Source organism: Odontesthes bonariensis, chromosome 14 (assembly GCF_027942865.1).
Source record: "Odontesthes bonariensis isolate fOdoBon6 chromosome 14, fOdoBon6.hap1, whole genome shotgun sequence".
In the NCBI taxonomy this organism is placed as follows: domain Eukaryota; kingdom Metazoa; phylum Chordata; class Actinopteri; order Atheriniformes; family Atherinopsidae; genus Odontesthes; species Odontesthes bonariensis.
In genome coordinates, this window is record NC_134519.1 from 9,664,469 (window position 1) to 9,682,381 (window position 17,913).

The window sequence follows — 17,913 nt, forward strand, 5'->3', positions numbered from 1 at the left end:
AGCATTTCGTTTTCTCGAGATAACGAGTTATTTATCGAGAAAACGATAACAGCACCTCTCGTGCATCATTCGGTAACCGTGGAGACGGCCTGGCCCCCTCAGCTGGTCACTGATGAAGTCGACTATATCAGCAGGATCACTGAGGTGTAAACGCCTGTTGAGCTGCAGTCGAGCCGGCCGTCTCCTTAAATGACGCGGGCTGATATGAAAGTTATCTCTACAAGACAAACAAATTGCGAACACATAAAACACATATAAACAGGGGCGGACTGGGGAGAAAAAGTGACCTCGAAAACCATCGGTAAACTATCTCGTTATCTCGAGAAAACCACCAAAAAAAAGTTTATACGTACCACGTCCGCTCCGGGCTTCCGTACAAAGACGATGCAGAGAAAATATAACATTTTAAATCTAAATTTTCCAGGCTGAAGTAAGCAACCCGGACTCCAGAAAACGTGAAAATGCTAAATGAGAATGCTAATTTCTTACAGCCCAAATAAAGACGGTTTAGGGCCAGGACGCAGACGTTAAGAGAAGCGGGTTTGTGAGGAACCGTGATGAGGTGAAAAAGCATGAAGCATAAAACTGCGATCAGAGAGAATATAAAGCCAGCAGAGCTCTTAGATCCAAGGACTCAGGTCAGCTGGTCCAGTCCAGAGTCCAGACTAAACATGGAGAAGCAGCATTTAGCTGTTATGCTGCAAACAAGTGGAACAAACTGCCAGTGGAGATTAAACTTTCACCTAATGGAGACATTTTTAAATCCAGGTTAAAAACATTTCTTGTCTCATGTGTCTATGCATGAAATCTGCACGCTATCTTTGAACTTATCTGGACTGTTGCTTGTTTTTAAATTCATTTAAATAATTTTATTTGTTTCTCTTTATATTCTTTTATGTATTTTTAATGCTTCTTCCACTCCCTGCTGCAATGCTTTTATTTTATGTAAAGCACTTTTATACTTATACTTTTTATACTTGAATTGATTTGTACATGAAATGTGAAATACAAATAAATTTGATTTGATTTGATTTGATTTGATTTGAGTCTGGGGAAATGCCACACTCCTCTTTGGTTAACAGTTAAGGCCTCTTCACATATTGGTTGCTTCTTATCAATCGGTCACACACACACACACACACACACACATCAGTTCTGCATCAGTGTGTGCTTACATTCATCTGTCCAGCATCGCAGAATCAGCACCGTTGGTTACACAAAGCCTGCCACCACCCCCACACATGACCCAGATGAGCAACTAAAGGTCCATCAGTCCGCGCTTGAAAGGCACATAAGAAAAGGGCTCTCCTCTGACTGTGCCTTTGAGCAAAGTGTGGAACTGCCTCAGTTCAGCCGCCAACAGCAGGGGATGAAAAGAGAAAGGCGCAATGCATAAACCCCATTAATGGAAAAGAGCTCCGCAGGAATGAACTCATGCTTTATTTAAATTCTTTACAAATCAGCGGCCTGCTGTTTTCTGCAGCAACAAAAAAACAACATTTGGGACTCCTTGAAGGAGTTCAGATCCTCCAAGTGCCACCATGTGAGAGATAATAAGCCTGTTTTACTAAGCAGAGACAGAGAAGTGACAGCAGTGCAGATGGCCTGGCTCCCAGTAACAGATTCCTCACAGTGTGTGCACGCACGGATTGACAAATATGCAAATAAATCTTCATACAGCTGAACAGAAACATGTGTCTGTGTGCTAACGAGACCGTGTGAACCTTTAGTGTGTGGACGATAACTGAAATATAGATATCGCTTCTTTCATGTGCCACGCCGAGCACATCAGCTGAAGAGCGACTTCAGCCACTTAGTGTGTAACAAGGTGCGGCTCACAGGTGCCAACTCAAGTTCCTGCCGCACGAGGTAATCAAAGAAATGAGGAAGTGCTTCCTGCAATCAATCAAAACCTCTGAGGGTAGTTAGAGGTTTTTAGTTGATTACAGCCGTCATACAGAATGATGGGAGTCTTCAGGGCTGAGTGGTGTTATCAAGTGTTACAATCAAGGGAGAAGGGAAAAGGAGAGGTGCCAACTACTCCCAAGAGTGGGAATCACTTGTTCTAACTTGGCACTTTGTGAGTTTTGCTACCCCAGACAGAAAGTGCTCCTTCTGTAATGCTCCTTTAAATCAAATCAAATTTATTCGTATTGCACATTTCATGTACAAAACAGTTCAAAGTGCTTTACATAAAATAAAAGCATTGCAGCAGGGAGTGGAAGAAGCATTAAAAATACATAAAATAATATATAGAGAAACAAATAAAATCATTTAAATTAATTTAAAAACAAGCAACAGTCCAGATAAGTTAAAAGATATCATGCAGATTTCATGCATAGACACATGAGAACAGAAATGTTTTTAACCTGGATTTAAAAATGTCTCCATTTGGTGAAAGTTTAATCTCCACTGGCAGTTTGTTCCACTTGTTTGCAGCATAACAGCTAAATGCTGCTTCTCCATGTTTAGTCTGGACTCTGGACTGGACCAGCTGAGATGGTAAAAAGCTGCCTTGGTGACAGCTTTGATGTGGCTGCTGAAAGTCAGATCTGAGTCTATCAACACTCCAGTGATTGTAAGGGCCCGAGTCTCAAGATATTTACCAACGCTGACCCTCTTCTCTCTGCCACCAGGCTATCAAGACATCAGTATCTTTATTTAATGGGGTCATATGAACTAAAACCTGACTGCTGTTGTTCTTCACCAGCAGGGTCAAACTGTGTATCTTAATAAATAACACGAGCTGTCACATGGCAGCAGAAGAAGTCAAAGTCCAGCAGCCAGGCAGGTTAAACAATGCCTCTTTTAACCGATACCGAGTGCTAATAGCTTCAACTTATCATGTGGGGCTCTGACTAACGGCGTACAGTAAACGATGATAGATTGTTATAATCCAGAGGGCAGAGAGATGATGAAAAGCAGCGGACGAGGCAGTGCAGTCAAGCAGCAAATTAAAACACACTGAGACCCTGACAGCCATTATATTCACTGGCTCCGGGGAAGCATCTGCTTCGGTTAATATAGTGTCCAATCCAATGTGGCCGGAAGCTTTTTGTACCTGGAGATATCTCAGCTGGTAACGGCAACATTGTCCCCACTACAGGTCAGAGGCTGATGGGGCTTATTCTGGACATAAAGCCAGGAAAAACACCTAATCTGCATACTAATCTACCGGATTTAACACTGTGGTGCCTTTCAAAAAGTTCAATTAAACAGACGAGAGGCAAGTAGACGTCGGGTCCAGTCATAACAGAGAAAAGCAGCACAGTAACGTTCATCTGCTCATCACTTTTAAGGGGTGAGTGATGCAACTATCCACTACAACATGAAATATTTCTGTACCAAATTAATCTGAAAAGTAGATAAAATGCCAATTTAAGATTGTCCATGATAAACACCCTTAACACAGAGGAGAACCCTTCTTTACAAAACATTTCAGAGCCTTTAGCTTAAAAACAATAGCTGAAACGAGGTCATAGGCTGTGTTCGAAACCGCACACTACATACTGATCGATCAGACGGTATGCAGAGCATTTACCCACAATGCATTTCGCTCCTGCCCGAGCTGAAATCAGCCGGTCTGAAGCTGATTTCTCTTAAGCTCTAAACCCTGTAAACTTTAGCAACATTTGAAACATTTTCAGGTGAGAAAGTAGTCGTTTAGATCCCCAACGTGTTGAAAATCTGACAAAATACCGGCTATTTACAATTTTGTTCCCACGAATTCGGCGCTACTAAAGCTAGCCGCAGTGAGCAACGCACTTCCGGTTATTTTCACAAAATAAAATACCCGTTGCCTTTTATCATAGGGAAAGCCATTACGATACAATTGGTACTTTTGTTTTGAAAACAGGAAGTGAACCTACCCTCGTTGTAGCTAGCTTGAAACTGTCGTTTTGACAGGAAATGACGATCGGCGACGTCACGTTACGTTGCATCTTGGGTAGTTTGAGTATGAGTAGTAACCTCATGATGCATACCCAACATTTCAGAGAATCTAGTATGCATCCGGGAACTTCTCGCTTACTCAAACTCGCATACTACTCAAAAAGTTAGGGTGAGTAGTGGGAGTAGTAGGAGTAGTATGCGGTTTCGAACACAGCCATTGAGTTAGGGAGCACAAATGGCTGCTCATTTTGTAACGTCATAAACATTGTTGGAAAACCAGAGGTAGCTGTTTACAAGAGGACAAGCAACTAAAGTGGGTGGCTACAAAGTGGGCTTCTGGTCCAGCGTAGCAGATAAAAGATTGGCACACTCATCACATCCCACTTGTTAGAGGGAGGTGGGTGAGTTGGCAGAAAGAGGAAGAAGCCCTGGCAGCTGGGTACACAAACACAGCTCTGCTTCCTGGCATTTAACACTGCTGCTCTGGTTCAACATACATTCATTCATTCTTCTCCTGCTCGCTCTGTCAGCATTTATTTTCTCATCCCTGAAAAACAAACACTGCAGGAAAGCAAAGAGGGTGATGTATCACATGAAAGGGGGAAATAATAATAAGGACAGAGAGGGGAAGGGTGGAAGAGATAGGATCTGCTTATTTTAGGAAGTCCAGACTAACACCTGAGCTGGTATCACCAGCAGCAAGCTGTCGAGAAGACTTTGGAGAAACAAACAAAGCTGAAACACAAGCGGTTTCACATCACTGAGCCAGTGTGGGAAAGACCCTCCTTCTGGCTTACATGAACTTTGCAGGAAAAGCACAATGTTTACCCTTTAGAAAGCTTCTTGATTTCACAAAACACTGCAATATTACAGAGGACTGTCTTCTAAGTAGAGGCACTGATCATCCAAACAAGATGAATTCAGACTCCAGATCAAAGATGGCAGGGTACCAGGGGTCAGCTTGTGTTCTGCATTTTCCTAAAAACGGAACTTACTGCTCCAGAAAATGCTTCGACCGAACATATCACTTCATAAGGAACTCGCTCGACAGGTTGTTCTACTGGGATCTGAAACCCACACCCTTCAGATAAGTGTGTGAACAGAGATACTGGCATCACATCTGGATTTACAACTGGCATGTAGAACAAATACCAGAAATGTCCCCAGCTTTGACCCATCGGCATTTTTGCAAACTTTAAAACCATTTTTGTCCTCGGTCGTTATGTGATTAAAGTGACATCAGTGACCTCCGACGCTCTGTCTGAGGTTTTTGTGATAGATAGATAGATAGATAGATAGATAGATAGATAGATAGATAGATAGATAGATAGATAGATAGATAGATAGATAGATACTTTATTAATCCAAATTTGGGAAATTGTTTTGTTGCAGCAGCATACAGTAAAGATATGAAAACAATTAAAGTAAAGTAGTAAAAACAAGCAAATAGATTAGAATAAAATAAATAAATGACTAAATGACCAGTAACATCAGTGTAATCCGTTACTAGTTACTTTGTCATCAGATTCTTGAGGAAAATGAAAACTCGGGTGTCAATCCTGCCCACAACAGTGCACATCTGCATCTGTTTACGTCGTCAGAGTTCTCACATTATTTTGATTCTGTGAGAACCAGAGCAGACATGGTGAAATGTATCTTGTTGACGAAGCCTCTGTGGGCGAACACCAGCGACTCTGTCCGGGCTTCAGCCCCCAACAGCAACAATGCCGAGCTTTCAACTTGGATAAAGCTGCGGCTCTGATGGAAATCAGTGAACAAGTTGCTGGTTATGTGGTGAAATAAAGAACTGTAGAGTCCCAGAATCTTTATGTGAGAGCATTGGTCGAATCCTTACAACTTAACCTATATTTTATGTTTATTTTCTGCACGTAATCATCGATGAAGCGCTGTAAAGGGGAATAATGCAGCTGTAATCCCTGTTATCAACCTTCAAAGCAGAGGATAGTGTATGTTATGTTGTCCGACTTTGTAACCCAAGTGCACGAGGAACTGCTGAAGTACTCAAACGAGTTACTTTTCACAGAAAGTTACGTAGCAACATGACTACCCAGTGAGGTCAGCCTCCGTTTAGAGTCAGATAGAAAACAGGACAGAAAGACTAAGGTGCCGTTTACACATACCCGGGTATTTTGATAAACGAAGACCTTTCCCTTCGTTTGTGCCTTTTGTTTATACACAAACGGAGTTTTTTCCTCCGAAAACGAAGCTAAAAAAAAACTCCGGCTAAAGTGGAGATTTTTTAAAAACTCCGTTTAGCGTTTGTGTGTAAACTGGTTGAAAGAGACGAAAACGGAGTTTTGGGAATGGAATGCGGAGTTGTCGTCATAGTACAGAGCCCCGCCCCTATCCGCCATATTGGCAGGATGCTAGCGTGATAACGCCATTCATTGTTTATCTGGCAAGCATGGAGGTACTAGCAGCATTTCTGTTGTTTAGAGCTATACTCGCTTGTGTGATTTTGAAAATTACAGTCATACAATGTATTGAACAACAAAGGCGCATTAGGGCGCGGGCGGAGGGCAGCAATTGCGGAGCTTCTGTAGCTCAGTCTCGCTATCAGTCCACACACATGAGCCTGGCGCCATATTTTCTTCTTGAAAAGGATCCGGAAGTTCTTCCTGTCCTGTTTTTTTTTAAAACGGGGCTGTGTGCACCTAGTTTTTTTTGCAAACGAAGGTTAGAAAATATGCGTTTTTCAAAATACCCGGGTATGTGCTGAACAAAAACACAGCTCGTCCTTCACTGGAGGAGTCGTAGTCGTGTCTGTTCTGTGTATCAGGTGGAAAAGAACACTTTGTGTCTGTGTAGACGGCTGCTTTCAAAACCTAAAGGAAACAGTGACGTAACTGTTTAAAGTTACACAAGAATCTGATTTAAAGAGTCTAAACTGAAGCAAAGTGAGTGTAGCTAAACATATAAACATCTTTACGAGCGAGTGACACCCGCAGAAAATTAAGGAACACAGAAGGCCAGACGGGGTTATATACACAACTAAAACAAGCTCGACTACTTTGACCTTTGTCTGGCATTTAAATGGAACAAAAGAAAGGCTGAGAAAGGAAAGAGCTCCATTGTGGACGGGGCAGCTTCATGGACTTTGCTATCGTATATATGTTCATTTTCTGATAACCTTTCACACAAATCTCAGTGGTTAAGTCGGCGTGTGATGCATGGTGATAAAGTGATGTTGACAGTTTCACAGACCGCTCCAGAAAACAGGAAATGTCAAAAATAAAAATACAACCGGAGTGTTTTTAAATAGACCGGCGACAAGAAAAGCTACATTAAAGGGAGTATTCTAACAAAGTGGCCTCAGTTTGTCATGAGGGTCAAACCCAGAACATGTAGGCGTTTCTTTAACCCTCTCAGACAGGAGGCGCTGCCTAAATAAGGATGCAGGTCGACTCGTGTTGCATCATCTTAATGCGACAGCAGGGACAAGAAATATCTTTCTGGCTGTGTTCGAAACCACATACTTCTCCTTCTCCTAAGCATCCCACTATTCTGATTTGTAATCAGTGTAATGTGTATTCTGTGTCTGTCTGTAGAAGCTACTGGATCCTTAAATTTCCCTCAGGATTAATAAAGTATCCATCTATCTATCTATTTACTACTCCTACTAACTTTTTTAGTTAGTATGCGAGAAGTTCCCGGATGCATACTAGATTGGCCGAAATGTTGGGCATGCATCATGAGGTTACTACTCATACTCAAACTACCCAAGATGCAACGTAACGTGACGTCGCCGATCGTCATTTCCTGTCAAAGCGGCAGTTTCAAGCTAGCTACAACGAGGGTAGGTTCACTTCCTGTTTTCAAAACAAAAGCACCAATTGTATCGTAATGGCTTTCCCTATGATAAAAGGCAACGGGTATTTTATTTTGTGAAAATAACCGGAAGTGCGTTGCTCACTGCGGCTAGCTTTAGCAGCGCCGAATTCGTGGGAACAAAATTGTAAATAGCCGGTATTTTGTCAGGTTTTCAACACGTTGGGGATCTAAACGACTACTTTCTCGCCTGAAAATGTTTCAAATGTTGCCAAAGTTTACAGAGTTTACAGCTTAAGGGAAATCAGCTTCAGGCCGGCTGATTTCAGCTCGGGCAGGAGCGAAATGCATTGTGGGTAAACACTCTGCATACCGTCTGATCGATCAGTATGCCGTATGGAAGTATGTAGTATGCGGTTTCGAACACTGCCTCCGAGTGGTCTCAAATAAGTTAGGAGAGGAAGGCATTTTAAATGTAATACTATTATCCTTCAGGGATTCAGGGAAAAATTCCACCATTGTGAAACCCAGCAGGATTCTGCAGTAGTAACAGGGGACGCAGCTGAATACTGCAGGATCCACTCCTCGGCATGCAGAAAGAATGATCCGCAGCCAGCGGCGGCTCCGCTCAGACCTGGTTTCGTCTTTCTGACCTCTTTTGTTCTGCAGCAGGCAGAGCGAATCGTTTCTGGAGCACCCTGACAGCCCAACCCTGTGAATAATGACTAATTAAAAAGCTTCTTCGGCTTCTACCCAAGAATACTTTTAGATTTGGCAATTTCTAAGCAGGTCAAGAGGTGAGATCAGTTATCAAATACAGAAGAAGAAGAAGAAGAAAAGAATGGGAACAACAAACAAAACAGCTGGTCTGAAGGAAGCTTTACCTGCAGATGTTCAGTGGAGGAGCTGCTCAGCTCATCTCCGGACTCGGAGTCGTTGGTGCGCCTCTCTTCTCCTGCAGAATCACAGTGTTGGCCGCCGTCCACCTTGGCCCGGAACAGCTCCGGGGATCGGGCTCGAGAGCGGGGCAGAGTGCTGGAGCGCCCTTTTTGCGAGGCCTGGGGCCCGACGCCGCTGACCAGGATTCCAGCCAGGGCTCGGTCGTGGTCGGTGGGGGTGCTGGGGGGGCTGAAGTGGCCCGAGGAGGCGGTGTGGGCCGCAGGAGAGCGCCTGTTTTTGGACTCGTTCCTGTGGAGGCTTTCAGCGGGTCGAGCGTGGGTCGAGCCCAAATCCAGGTTCGCTGGTCTTACCCAGAGAGCCCCACTCTGTGGAGGTGGATCTCCCGTGGCAGCAGGAGGATGCAGGGCCGATTTCGACGGTGGCATCAGGGCTTTGCGGACTTCTCGGACGTACTGAGCGGGCACATAAAAAGCCTTCATCCCCTCCTCTTTCCTCACCTGCCACCAGTCCTCGTTGGTCTTCTTGACCAACATGTAGCAGTCTCCCTGTCGGATGCTAATGAGGCGGTCCTTGGACTTGTACTCATAGTCGTACTCCACCTCGATGTAGACCTGGCCCGGGGCAATAGGCAACTCCGCCATGATGCCTCCGACTGTCCACAAGGCAGCTCAGCACAAGAAGGAAATACTCATTACCACGGCTTCATGAGCAGAACTAAGGGGGGGGGGGGGGGGGACAAAAAGAGCTCTCAGTAAATCTGACATTTCAAATGAAATACATATAGAATTATTTCTACATTGATAATTACTCCAGATCTTCATCTAAGTCACATTCACAGGCAAACAGAGCTCGCTGAGCTAATAACACATAAACATTTGAACTTTTCATGGTTTTATGGAACTCACCAATTAATCATTCACAACACGAGGGAAAAAAAAGCTCAATTATCCTGTAACTTCCTGGTAAACTTTCTTTAAAAGGATCTATCAGGTGATTCCTAAGACTTTTGGAACATCCACAGATTTCTGCCACCACTCTTGGTTTCTTTTCTCTCTCCCACTTCCTCCTGGATTGCATAAAGAGGAGCATCAGTCACAAATTCCATGTGCGTAACGCGTCTTTACAAACCGTTTTGTAGCCTTTTTTCCACCTTTATGAGTCTCTAAAATACTTCTGGTGAAGTTGTGTTGAAGGCGCGGTTAAGGCCGGTCAAACTTACATGATAAGAGCAGCCTTTGGGAGTAACCACAGGTCGTGTTGTCCTTATCTATAGCGTGGGGGGCAACACTTCCAAGTTTGATCTCCTATTTTATGAGATTCGTGCACTTTATCCCAGCATGGACTGTGAAAGAATACTCCCTGTGTTCCATAAACACCCAGAAAGGATAGTTTTACTCGTTATTTGTTGCTCGTCTAACTGTTTTTGTCTATAACTTGAAGACCAGACCTCGTTTATTTATGAGTAATCAGTCTGTTGAGGAAATACAGTATTTGTGCCACGTAACTTGCTGCCTCAGATGTTATTTATAAGGCTTTTAATCGCTGCTGTGCTGGCTTTATTTTTATCTCATAAAACAGCTGTTTAAAGTGGAACTACGTCTACTTTCCATTTAAAAAGAAGAGTTCTTCGAGGAAAACAAATACTTAGACAAGTCCAGTGCGTGAAATAAAAAGCAGAAGCGGTTGGTGACAAATGGCCTTTGACCTGAAGACGCTGTTTACCAAACATCCACATTTATTAAAAGGCCCGTCGAACTACTCAGAGGACGAATACGTAAAGCGGGAAAAGAAAAATTCAATCTGAAAAGCATCTAAGATGAAAATCTTGATTATTCCTCCTTGTTTTTTTTTTTTGCATCTCTTACGCAACACAAAGAAAAACAACAACAACGTTGCTTTTTAAAGCCTAATACTGCGCTGACCCATTCACAGCAAGCAACTAAGAGACAAACTGAGGAGATTTAATCCCCTTCAGATGCTGAATGCTCAGCCCGGCTCAGAGATTAGCCAGAAGGGGGGGGACGGACAATAATGTGAGTCCCACCAGCTTCTTCCACTTACTCCGTACTTTCTGTTTTATTCTCACCGTTGATGACAGCCACTACAGCAGCGACTGAAGCTGGTCAGCGGGTGGAATCACTCGCATAGTTTCCTGCTGAAGTCACATGAGTAAACACACACTTGACCCGCGCTTACAACACGAGGGCAGATTGCAGCACGCCTTGACCAACCATGGCACTGATGTAAGTCTTCGTCATGGCAACTTCAAACATGTTCACCACTCGACTGATAGTGACAATAAGAAGCATGTAAAGGAACTAATAAAGGCACTTCTCACACACGCCGAAGCAACAAGCGCTGGATGACTTATAGTGAGAGCATACACTCTTACAGCGTTTAGGAATGCGGTGTGATCAGATCATCATGCACGGCACGCACTTATTTTAGCTTCGAACGACAATAAAAGACGGATAACTCAGATGAAACTATGTTTCAATGATGCTCTCATGCTGTTTTGGGTTATAAATCCACTGTTCTCCCTCCTCTCCCTCGAGGAGATCAATAATCTTTTATTGGATATTTTGCTAGTTATGAATATATTTAAGAAATATATTTTAAAAAAGCTTGATTTTTATGGATTTTTTATTTTATTTTTTTTATAAAGAGGCACATGAAGCACGGACGTCCTGATCTGATCTAAAGTATTTTTTTTAAATTGATCGGTATCTGGGTCAGTGGATACACCTCACCTCCTGCTCCCATTGGGGGATAATGGGGGCAGGCGACACAGCAGGGTGCTCCTGTGAAGCATTTAGATTTAGATCAGATTTATTGGTCATGCATACACACGAAATTTGTCCTCCGCTTTTAACCCATCCAGGTGGGCACCTGTTGACACACACATGCACAGGGTCACACACTCAGAGACAGATGCCAACCTGGAGCGGTGGGCAGCCAATCACAGCGCCCGGGGAAGATATGCTGCGTTCAATGTCAAGAGGGAACACTTAACAGTTCGATTTTTTTATAGGGCTGGGCGAGTTAACTCGTTAATTATTTAACGCCGATAAATATTTTATCGCACATTAACGCTTTTTTTTTTAATTTAATTATTTTATTTTGTAAAAGTCTGTTGCTCGCAGGCTTTTATCTTGTAAAAGTCTGTTGCTGTCTGCTGCGGAACCGGAAAAGAAAGTAATCGGCGGATCCACCAAACATGGAGAAGGGTACGGAACTTTTACTCGGCCATTTTCATTTTAAAGTTCTTCCAGACGGCGGAGTCGACAACCAAAGTCATCTGTAAACTCTGCCAAGTTGAATTGTCTTCTCAGCGTAGTAGTTCCAGTCTAAAATATCACTTAAAGGCAAAACACACAACTGATAGCAGCAAGTCATTCAAGGAAACAGACAGTGGAGCGAGGCTTCTACATAAAAACTACAGAAAGATGCTGATGTTAAAAGTGTGTTTGCACAACAAATGTTATGGCACTTTCATTCATATGGCAGCACATTTAAAATAAAACTAAATGCTAAAAGCTATTCACTACTTTTTGAATTCATTTTTGGATTTGGCATACAAATGCCATTAATCGTGATTAATCAGGGAAATCATGTGATTAATTGGATAAAAAATTTGAATCATTGCCCATCCCTAATTTTTTATAGACAAAAAGTCTATGGTAATTCGAGGGGTTTCTGTAGAATATTCAGCAAGAAGGGTGATCATCTGAACCTCGACAATATTACCGGATCTATAAAGAAACGAGACGGGGGAGAGGCGTAAAGGGCACACTTTATTCTTCCTATGAGTTATCTTCCGTCCCCCGCCATCTAAAACAAAGGTTTAGATGCCTCTGATGGATAATCAATCTATATTTCAGAATCTATATGCATGACACACGCTTCAGACTGGGCCAGCCATAAAAAAAATATGATAATCACTGTGAAGCGTCTCCAGAGAAACATCCCAGCACATCAGCCATGTCCTTACACAACCACCTGATTAGTAATAAAGTATTTCTTTTAAGTGATATCACCATAAAAGCTGCAGAAGAACCTTTAGGATGTTATTACCCATTATTTCTATAGCATTTCCCTTCAGTTGTGCATTAGCCTAATAAAGATCTGTGATTAGGTGCGATTAGGCCCACAGCACCAGGATTACTCCTGATGCACCGACAGGAGGGATAATATCACAGATTAAGTCGCTGGTTCAGGCGCTGAAGGGAAATCGCTGAACAGAGAGTCCATTAGCCAAATGAAAAAAAAAAAAACACACACTGTGCCAATTCACAACTCACAGCAACAACACGCAGAGTGCGTCAGGTGGGCCGGGAATATCACGGCGAGACGGCGCTGCTTTCCTTGTTAACCCGTGACCTCCTAATTCAGGCGGATGAACTCCTCTATTTTTATCTAATCCTGGAGCTGCAAACATGCCGACTGCAGCGAGTAATATTTACTAAAGACGTACTGAGAAGGCACAAAGAAACAATCCTGGATATTCATAACCCGACGTTTGGAACATGCGCTGGTGTTCAACCTAAAAAAACCGGTGTTGGCTTCGGTTCTGATGTCTCTCTCAGAAGGCCCGACTTATAAAGAGTGATGAAAGGTTAGACAGTTCTGAGCCACGTGCACCAGTGACGCGCGGGTCGACGAAAAAACATCCCGCAACCGACCGCTTTTTCCACTAAGACCGCAAGAAATATTTATGAAAAAATGTTGACCCGACCCGCTTTTTAAAAAAGTAGCCAATGGTCTTAATGAACATCCTAGCGTCATTGGCAACGGACAACGGACCTCATATAGCATACCTGCTAGGGCTGAACGATCTATCGTTTTCGACCGAAAATCGCGATCTCAGACAACACGATTTTGCGATCGTCAAAGCTGCGGGGTTTTTTTTGGTGCATATTTTTTTTTTTTTTTTTTTTTTTTTGAAAAGCTGCCGTCGGCAGCGAGTCTAAAGTCGGAAAATTCGAACTGATACAACTTTCAGGTCCCTCCCCCAACCTCTAACAAGCTCCGAATCGCCCCCCAAACCCCTCCCCCTCTGTGGACGAGGTTGTGCACGTGAGTTCACACCAGTGTGAGCGCACACAAGCTGGGGCAGACTCACGCTCAGCAGCGTGTGCACAAGCTGTGATTGACAGGTAGGATTCCTCCACCCTAACTTGATTGGTTAAAAACAGCCGGGAGCGCTCGGTTTTTGCAAGCATGATTACAGGCTTCAGAGGGAGCTACAGATTTCGTTATTTTTCCTAAACAGCCTAATATTCTACTTCCAGAATCCCATAACAGTTCAAGCTAATATGACTACAAAAAAGGTGCCGACCGCAGCTATTTTTTGGGGCTTTTTATGCCTTTATTGCTAGGACAGTTTGAGAGAGACAGGAAACAGGGGGCAGAGAGAGGGGAAAGACACGCAGCACAGGGCTGCCCGGTGCGGGAGTCGAACCGGGGCCAGCCGCATTGAATTAATTTACACTGAAACTTGATTTAAAGAAAATAAATCGTGGTTGAAATCGAAATCGCAATCTCTGCCAGAAAAATCGCAATTTCAATTTTTTCTTAAAATCGTTCAGCCCTAATACCTGCATTCATTTTTAAGGCCCCATCCACACGTAGCCGGGTATCTGCTAAAACGAATATATTTTTCTACGTTTGGACCTGTCATCCACATGAAAACGCATAAAAACGCATCGTAAACGAATGTTCTTAAAAACTCCGTTTATGCAGCTGCGTGTAGACAGAGATAACCGGAGTTTTGCGTTTTCGAACGTCACAATATGCGCCAAAACAACAACAAATCTGCTTTAAAGTCTAAAGTGCGACCTTTGTTTACTGAAGAAGCATGGATGCCTTGAGAACTGTGGTGGTTATTATTGTGCAGGCGCTGTTTACTGCCTTGATTTTACACGCCCAAGTCGTACTCCCAGAGGAATGGCGTGACAACTTCGCATGTCCCGGCCATCACTCCTGTCGCTGTCGGAATGATTACGTCCTCATATTGAGTCCACTGTCATGCGATCACCTGTCAGTGTGCTCAAAAAAGTTGCGTGCACACTTTATTATTTAGCTGACGAGGGCAGATTGCGCAAAACAGCAAATGCATTTGGGTTGTCAAGACAGGTGAAAACGCAGATGTTCGGTTATGTGTGGAAGGTGTTTTTTTCCAAAACGAGGTAATGTGGATACAAATTATTTTATAAACGGAGGGGGGGAAATATTCGGTTTTAAAAATACCCGGCTACGTGTGTACATAGCCTAAGGTGTTAAAATTGTAAGATGGCATTGCTTGCAAGTTTATGTTGACATATCTCACGTGAGATAGCCTCCTGTTGACGGAAGAGGCTCTGATTGAGAGCAGGTACTGGCTTGATTAAATTCATTCTGGACTCTCTATCCGACCACATGAAGACCTCGGGGACTTCGGTTTGGCTTTAGGGACCCTCTACTCACTACCACGTAAGTGTTATGTTGTTTGGAGCTGTAGAAGAGGTATAAAAATAGCGTTTTGTAGCGGTGACATGATATGCCCCCGTCACCTCCAGGCTAACGACTTTTGGCTAAAAACGGTCAAATCTAAATTCTCAAAACACATCCGAATGACATGATTTTGATGTCAACTCAACGTATGTACTCCCAACATCCCGTAAATTGATCTAAAGTGCATTTTAGTCCGGATTATCCCTTTAAAGGTGGTAAACTGAGTATCTATTAATAAATAAAAAGAAATACTGAAGTTAAGAAAATAACAAGCAGATAAAAAGATGGTAAAATGAACATTTAATCAAACAATCTTACTTCCCAAAAGAAAACCATTAAAGCAACTACGTCAATCTAATGAAAACTATGTTCTGTGACATTAAAAGAGCCTGTAAACGCTGATGTTCCGGCTCATTATGAAAGTATTACCCTTATTCTTTACGGTGAGGTATGCTGGGGTCACTGTCTCTTTCACTTATCCCTGCCTACACTAAGCTCCAGCTTCAGCGGCTGCTATTTAGTAGGCAACACAAATCTTCTCACAGTCCAATCAGCAAAATCAGAGGAAGCACCGTAATTTGGAGTGAAGCTAATAAGATTTACAGTGGGACATAAGACGGGGGGGGGAGGGCGGCTCGAGGTACAAGAAACGAAAGCAGGGGCCTGAAACGAACCGCTGTGAGCGATGGGAACGTTTAAACCGATACGTGTTGAGAAAGATCACCCGTCGTCAGCACATGGAGGGAAACACTGAAGCTGGTCCCTCTCACTACTGAGAACGGAGCCTCACATGATTCCTGTTAGCTGAAATCAGACGGCTTCGATCCAGAGCTGGGCTGCCACAGATTACTTTGATTCAGTTATCTTCACCCGAGACAGCGAATCACACACACACACGAGAGAAATGATTATTAGCCCGAGTGGGGGGGTCGTTACTGCAGGAATGTGAACTTTAACAAACAAAGATCTGTTTTGTGTTTTTGTTTTGTTTCCGTTAAACTGCATCACTATCGTCGGCCTTCTTTGCCCTCTTTAAGAACCGCTGGTTATGAGAAACAGCGGCCTGTGGAAAGCCGTCGTGCTTTAAAATGGATATTCATCCGTCCGTCCACCTCTATACCTGCTTCACCGCTTTGTTTTTTTTGTTTTTTTTTGCCTCTTCATCAAATGATGATGCAGAAAACAGTGGCTTGGGTATCCTTAAAAGCTTTTTGATGTCCATGCTTGAGGTGAACAGACACAACCAAGAGTTGTGGTCCATTTGGGGAGATGGACACACCCAATGTTAGTCAGTTCTGACCCCACATGTCTGATCAGCTGTTACCGTCTTAAATAAATAAGTCCTGAAGCTTTTTTGTTTGTGCCGTCTTCCTCCACGTTTTTTGACTCCAGTTGGCGACTACTTCTCTGTTCCCGACAGCCAAGCAGTGTAGTTTATTCAGGTTTATTCGCCTCTCCACTCGATGGAAACCCAGCCAATGTGACAGCGTGAAAGGGGTCACTTGTAGTGATGAATCTACTATAAAATGGTTGCTTTGGAGGACTTTAAAGCTACAGCAGAGCCGAGGAGAAAGGAACGTGTTTGCTTGCTCGTTTGTTGGCAACATCGTGCGAACACTACTTGGCCCGATTTCATTAAACTAGGCATAGAGGGAGAACATGTCTAGAGAAGACTTTATTTTATGGGTGTGCATCCAGATCGCCTTATTCGAAATCATGAAACTGGGCTTCAGGCCTTGTAGTTTCAGCTCAGGACCAAAGAGAGCTCAAAGCTCACAAGCAACCACACTCTCAGATATAGGAGTACAATACGAGTCCTTTTTTTGTCCCCCGAGGTACAATCTATACTAATATGGGACCTAAAGGTACCTATATGTACCTTTTTTTCTACATGCTGGGGTACAATAGACAGTCTGTGTTAGGCTACTTCAGTATAAGGGGACAAAATTGCCACCTGAGGTACAAGATTGGTCTCTGTAAGGTACAAACCACAAAGGTACAAAACTATACCTTCTGAGGGTACTGCCCCAGTGACAAACCATCATAACCCTAAAGGTACACTTCTGAACTTTATTTTCTAAGAGTGCAGCTGGCAAATGTCTCGTATCGGAGTATTAAGTGGCCACAGAACCAAACATCTGCCTGACGAGTTTGTTGAGACCGAAAACAGCGCGAGAAGAAGACGTCTAAAGGAGGCTGATGTGTTTCAAGTTTGCTTTCTACCTGAATTAAGTTCAAACAACGCAGTTTCCAGCTCCTCGTGGCTAATTAGCAGTTAATTAGTCTTTGTGTAGTTTTTTAGTGTCGGTTTCAGTGTCGTTAGCAGGTGAACAAAGAACCTCAATCACCAGACGGGCAGACGTTAGACAAAGAAATTTAGTTTCCAACACCCAGGTTACTACTCATCCTAACTTTTTGAGTTAGTATGCGAGTTTGAGTAAGCGAAAAGTTCCCGAATGCATACTAGATTCTCCGAAATGTTGGGTATGCATCAAGAGGTTACTACTCATACTCAAACTACCCAAGATGCAACGTGACGTGACGTCGCCGATCGTCATTTCCTGTCAAAACGGCAGTTTCAAGCTAGCTACGAGGGTAGGTTCACTTCCTGTTTTCAAAACAAAAGCACCAATTGTATCGTAATGGCTTTCCCTATGACAAAAGGCAACGGGTATTTTATTTTGTGAAAATAACCTGAAGTGCGTTCACTGCAGCTAGCTTTAGTAGCGCCGAATTCGTCTGAATAAAATTGTGAATAGCCGGTATTTTGTCAGGTTTTCAACACGTTGGGGATCTAAACGACTACTTTCTCGCCTGAAAATGTTTCAAATGTTGCTAAAG

General features: G+C 43.2%; 1 protein-coding gene across 4 annotated transcripts in view; it reads right to left on the reverse strand.

The window, feature by feature from the left end:
- The window catches only part of LOC142398672 (rho GTPase-activating protein 12-like), a 70,664-nt gene that overhangs the window by 50,941 nt on the left and 1,810 nt on the right, over positions 1 to 17,913 (reverse strand). For all 4 annotated transcript variants that reach the window (XM_075482769.1, XM_075482768.1, XM_075482771.1 and 1 more), the window contains exon 2: positions 8,565 to 9,294. In XM_075482769.1, coding sequence (XP_075338884.1) covers positions 8,565 to 9,221 — 657 coding nt within the window. In that variant the 5' untranslated portion in view covers positions 9,222 to 9,294. The remainder of the gene's footprint in view (positions 1 to 8,564; positions 9,295 to 17,913) is intronic.